The sequence below is a fragment of the Nestor notabilis genome, unplaced genomic scaffold (assembly GCF_000696875.1).
Source record: "Nestor notabilis isolate BGI_N333 unplaced genomic scaffold, ASM69687v1 scaffold2607, whole genome shotgun sequence".
In the NCBI taxonomy this organism is placed as follows: domain Eukaryota; kingdom Metazoa; phylum Chordata; class Aves; order Psittaciformes; family Psittacidae; genus Nestor; species Nestor notabilis.
This window is the reverse complement of record NW_009937602.1, coordinates 17,934-23,739: the sequence shown is the minus strand read 5'-3', so window position 1 is coordinate 23,739 and position 5,806 is coordinate 17,934. Positions and strand designations below refer to the sequence as shown.

Here is a 5,806-nt window from a genome sequence, read left to right as displayed (position 1 = left end):
GGGAGGACGGGCAGGTATCGCTAACAGCGCCCACTGTCTCTTGCAGGCCCCCTCAAAACAGATTGTTAGCCATCACAGGCCCTGGTGGAGGTAGGGGGCGTGGGAGCTTATTGCTAAGGTAAGGAGCTGCAGAAACGGGCAATGTGGTTTGTGCCACCCTTTGCCCTGGCTTTGCTTTGCTGTCCTTGCACTGAGGTGTTCTGTTTGTCCTCCTATCCCGTTGCTTATTGTACTGCTGTTCCAGTAAGCAAGCATCAAAGCTGGCCTATGGGCCATTTGAGGTTTTATGTCACTGCCTGTAACGTAAAGTACCTTCTCATTTTGAGTTATAACAAATTTAAACGGATGGTTTTCCCTGATGCTTTCAACTGGTAGCCTGAACTATAATGGGAAACATGAAAGTTAAGGGAGGTGTTAATGTGCTATCTGGGACCTCATCTCTTTGAAATTGTTCAAAATCAGTCTCTCAATAATTAAACTGGTAGTTATTCCAGGAAGAACAGGAAAAGTTGGAGTTGAAAGGAATTTTAAAGCATGAAGGTAAAACCAGTAGTGGTTTGTCATGGAGTTTTCTTATTATTTTATCTCCTTTTTTATGTTTTTCCTCCTTTCCCCCAAGTAGAATGAAATGGTCAACTTTTGTTCAGTAGTTCTTTCTTAATGGAGTGTGTAGTGGATATTTTTGTTGACTTTCAATGTTAAACTACTGGTTAAGGCTCAATACATCTTGAAAGTTATTGCAAATACAAATATTTGAACATCATGGAGCTTCTTGTTTTCATGTAGCTACTCAATTAAATGAGTACAGAAATTCAAGTTTAAGTTAGTTGGCCCCCAAGCAGTATGTTTAAATGCTTTATTGCAGTAGTGACAGTGAATTATGATACAGTTGAGTATTTATTGTTATATCATGACCATAAAGCCAAGATACAGTTTGATTGTGCAGGCTTAAGGTGGACCTGGAGTTAGCCAAACTTATTCTGAGAGCACAAGTGTTTTCTTTTTAGGCGTGGATTCTCGGATAGTGGAGGAGGACCCCCAGCCAAACAGAGGGATCTTGAAGGGGCAACCAGTAGGTGGGTGTGAAACTGATGCAGAGAACTTGCCTTATCAGGATAAGAATTTATAATAGTAGATTTAAAATACTTAGATTCAGTAACTGTTAATAACTGATGCCTGTCACTGTCGTCTTTAGAGATTTACTTATTGGAAATATGTCTGGATTATGATAATTGACTGTGGTGAAATCTTTTTTCATACTTTATAGCAATATAAAGGTTATAGCAATAACAAAAAGATACAGCAATACAAAGATTCTTGGAATTTTCTTTTTTACTTTGTGTACAATTGGCTATATGATATTGTGCTTTGTAGTCCAGATTTGTTTTACAGTAGACACAATTTGAATTATGACTGAGATCTCCCATTTAATAAACTGAATGTGTACAGTGTAACCATAGACTCAGATTTTGAGCTTTCACATCTGGATGCAGATCAGATGTGACTGATTACAGTGAGCTTCATTCTGTGGGCACTTCAGTGCAGTGGTAATTCTTGACTAAACCAAGCTTTTGAAAAATGCAAAGCTTTTGAATTTTTGAGTTAATGCAAAGTGAATACTGTAGAACAGCTCTACCAGTGGTATAAAGTGCCATGCCACAAAGCTGAGCATGAAAGCTGAAAATAACTTTTACTTAATAGACTGTCTAGTCATTCTTTGTTAAAGCCTCAGTTCATCATTCTTTGTTAAAGCCTTAGTTCATCCAAGTTCTCAGGTTGTAAGTGCTCTGCCTCTAGCTTTCTAAGTATTTGGCTGGGTAACTTAAATAGCATTTCCTGTTTGAAAAATCGTACCAACCTTTATATCTTGATATATTTAAATTTGTCTCATGATCCCCTTATACCAGTAGCCATTTTAGAGATTCAGGAAAAAAAAAAACAAAAACATTAGAACAAGAAATAAATTCCAAAGGTATCCTAAAAAGTCAAGCATGGTAGTGATGTGGGCTTTTCTGCCCTTACTGCGCAAGTTGTACTAAAACTTAAACTGTGGTCTCTCACTGATTTTTACCAGCAGTAGATTCTGTCTGTAAAATGATACTTACTGGCCGTTGGAACAGTCGAGAGAATTTTACTGAAAACTTTGGTTCTTCTGTCTAGATATGCTGACTTGTATTTTTCTCATATTAGAACAGATGCTGTCCTAAATACATGTTCTCTAGTGACCGCTAATGCTGCTTCTTCCTCAGGCTGGGTGGAGAACGTCGGACAAGGAGAGAATCACGCCAAGAAAGCGACGCAGAGGATGACGATATTAAAAAGGTAATACATGGTAAATGGAGTTGCACAGGGAGCAACACACTTTTCTGGAGCAGTAATGAAGTAGTTTGTTTTTCTTTGTTGTAGCCAGCGTTGCCATCTTCTGTTGTTGCTACCTCCAAAGAGCGAACACGTCGAGACCTTATACAAGATCAAAACATGGATGAGAAAGGAAAACAAAGGTACGCAGAAATCTCTTTTAAGCACTGACACATGGTACTTCTCTGTGCTAGCATAGGAAGTAGTTTTACATTTTAAAAGTGTTGTACGTATGCTGCTATGTATCAGAGATTATGCTGAAGATGTATCATAATGGTATAAAATTGATTTTTTTAAAAATACACTCTCAAAATACTTCAGAGCAGTAACAACACATTGTTCACATAACTGATGGGTTCTGCTTCTCAGGCCACCTACAGGAATAGGTTTGCTAGTGCTATTGCAAGTGATCTTCCTTGAGTAAGACACAAATACGTATAGCTTCAGTGGTTATTTAAGATTTTGGACTGTCTTGGCACATCTTTCATTTTGTTAGTTGAAAGAGGCTTTTCTTTTGTTGGGTTTTTTTTTTTTGTTTTGTTGGGTTGTTGGTTGTTTTTTCTTTTTAACACAGTAGTTCCAAGTTCCATCTTTTTTTTTTTTTCCTATTCGTTTCAGACTTGTGTGTACAGTCTGACCTTCCTTTTGCCCACTTTTTAGATTCCTCCTATATATATCTTTCTCCCTCTCTCCTCCCATATTTTATTTGTGTCAGGACAGCTCATGAAAGTTCTTGCTGAAGTGCAGTTCTATTGGGAAGAGGGGTTGGAAAAGCAAATTTACAGCTGTGTCCAACCTCTTAGAGTCTGTCTGCTTCAGTCTGCAACTATGCTGGTGCAATAATAACCCATACCTCAAGTAAGTAGAAGGATGAGAACTGGAATAAGGTCCTATAGAGAGCTTCTCTGATAATGACCAAAGGTCAGTTAGCACAGAAAAGTAACTTCACTTGCTTCTTTTATAGTTGCAACATTGCTAACAGACTGCTGTTACTTCCATCACCTGTTTCCAACTGCTTTCCTTACAGAAGGAATTTCAGAATTCTTAGTGGACTTCCTAGAGCTTCAGACACTAAAAGTTTGTTCCCTCAGAGTTGTAATTGTACTCTTGTGCACTTCAATAGTCTTCAGGGGAGATGAGAAAACCCGTATTGGTCTCTGTATGACTTGTGGTAGAAAGAGGCTTTTTAAGAGGACAACATCCATTGGACACGTGATTTGGCTCAGTGTCTTCTGGGATGTCACTCATATACAGATACCCTTTGAGTAAAGTAGTCTCTGGGTCTTAATTCTTCATTTGTTCCTATTTTTACTGTTTAATATACAAGTACCTTTACCTTTCCATGTTAGGTTTGTGCCACTGTAGTAGAGTAGTAAAGAGAGTATGATTTCTTTTTTTAAATGGATAAAGTTTCAAGGCGAATAAGAGTCTGCCTCTTGCAGTAAAGAAAGGAAAGATGAAATTCAAGCAATTAGTTCTTGTTCAGAAGAAGGGAATTCCTTGAAGAACTGGATGAGAGCAGTTCTGATTTCATTCCACAGTGCACTGTTTCGTAGAAGATACTCTTAGGCAAACTGTGACAGATAAGCTTTCACTACCCTTGGCTCCGCTTCTCTTTAATCCTCTGAGCAGGGCAGGGGAGTATGGGCTGTTTTGTTGTTTTTTTGGGTTTTTTTTTTTTTGTGGGGTGGTTGTTGTGTTTTTTTGTTGGGTTTTTTGTTTGTTTGTTTGGGGTTTTTTGTTTGTTTGTTGTTTTTTTTCCCAGAAAGACCAGTGACCTTCCAGTTCACTGCTTTATTGATAGCTCAACACTGTGTTTATTCAAGCTGTTCTTCAGTAATGTCTGGTTTTGCATGTTTTAATTTTTTTTAACATTATGTTAGTGTCACTATTTCCAGATGCAAAATGTGCAAGCTTAAAATTTTTCCAATGCTATCTGTGCTGTGTTATGGATAAGAGCTGTGTCTTACTTTTAAGCAAAACATGATATGTCACTTTAAGTTATATCCTTGACTGTTGGCGCAGTCGATATGTGTTCTATTGCTAATGGCCTTGAGTAATACTGAGCCTTTAGAAAGAAATGTGTCTGAGGTAGGAAGTTTCTCTGATTTTAATGGAAATAAAAATCTTGGGGCTTGGACTAAATCTCAGTCTTCTTTTTGTGTTTCATTCAGGAATCGACGTATATTTGGCTTGTTGATGGGCACTCTTCAGAAATTTAAACAGGAGTCCACAGTTGCTACTGAAAGGGTATTTATTTTTAGTTTTATCAGACTGTAAATAATAAAGCAAAATTGCGTGGTTAAGATGATTCTAATAGGAATGAAAATTCCTCACAGTGTAGGCTGCAGGCGCAACAAATTGATAAGAGTGTGTGCAGGGTTTGGTTTAGTGGAATTGGGGTGGGAGGCAGGAAAGGGTCACTAACAATTGCATGACTTCACAGCACTATTTCTGACCATTGCAGAAGTGAAAGGCAAGGTTTTGCTGATTAATTGCTTCCATATTTAAAACACAAAATAGATTATCTTTTTCTTATTTTACTTATTTGGGGATCATTTCAAAGTAAATGGAATTTAATCAAGTAACTATTTAATAAACCATAGGCTACTTCTGTAAATGGTGGTGATTCAGTATTGCTGAAGCAGTGCCCACCCTGATGTGTTCCAGATGTTTAAATTATAACCAACCAAGTATACAGAAATGTATCATTGTATTGTGCTATCTGTTTGACTACAGATGGCTTCCCCACCCAGCATAGATAAAAAGAATCCATGTTTCTAATGAACGGACATGTAATTGTACAGAAGTGAAGGCATCGCTTAGTGTAGTGGCAACTTCAAAAGAACTTGCGTATAGCATGGCGGTAACTTTATTTCTAGTGTGTCCTTTTAAATTGTGGAGGGTACAGTATTTGTTTACATTTGTTTACACGGTTAATACAGATAACCTTTAGATTAAAAACAGTGTTTGAAAGTTCTACTTTCAGCAGTCTGGTGGAAGCAGATACAAAGTCCTTAAAACCTTTTCTGTGTAGTGTTAGCATAGCTGGCTTGCAGTGCTGGTATTGATTACTTTCAGATTTGTATTTTGATATCCTCCTATTTCATCTATCTTGTCATGTAGCACATGGGAAACGACCAAAGTTCTCTGTTGCTTGCTTGCCTTTAGAACAGGAAAACATTGATGAGGGTGGTCTAGAAACACAGAGTTCTTATCTAATTTATAGTAGTATGTATTTGCATAAAGAGATTTTGAGGACTTGCTCTTTGCAACATTTTTCTGAGAATTTGTGTAGACATTGTTCTCATCATACGTAAAAAGCTGCTATAAATCAAAGTAGAGGCCTGCGGAGTGTTAGAGCTATTTAGTTGTTCAGGCACTAAAATGTGTTCTTTATTAGACAACTATTGTACAGTCTGAGCATATGGCTGTGTAGGACGTACAA

The 5,806-nt window shown here is 37.6% G+C and overlaps 1 protein-coding gene across 1 annotated transcript in view; it reads left to right on the top strand.

The window, feature by feature from the left end:
• Positions 1-46: 46 nt before the first annotated feature.
• Positions 47-5,806, top strand: part of PNN (pinin, desmosome associated protein) — a gene marked incomplete at its 5' end in the record, with an annotated part of 9,251 nt that continues 3,491 nt past the window's right edge. Inside the window, 5 exons of the mRNA XM_010018884.1 lie at positions 47-118; positions 1,008-1,076; positions 2,250-2,322; positions 2,407-2,501; positions 4,533-4,608. Of these exons, the coding sequence (XP_010017186.1) occupies positions 47-118; positions 1,008-1,076; positions 2,250-2,322; positions 2,407-2,501; positions 4,533-4,608 (385 nt within the window). The remainder of the gene's footprint in view (positions 119-1,007; positions 1,077-2,249; positions 2,323-2,406; positions 2,502-4,532; positions 4,609-5,806) is intronic.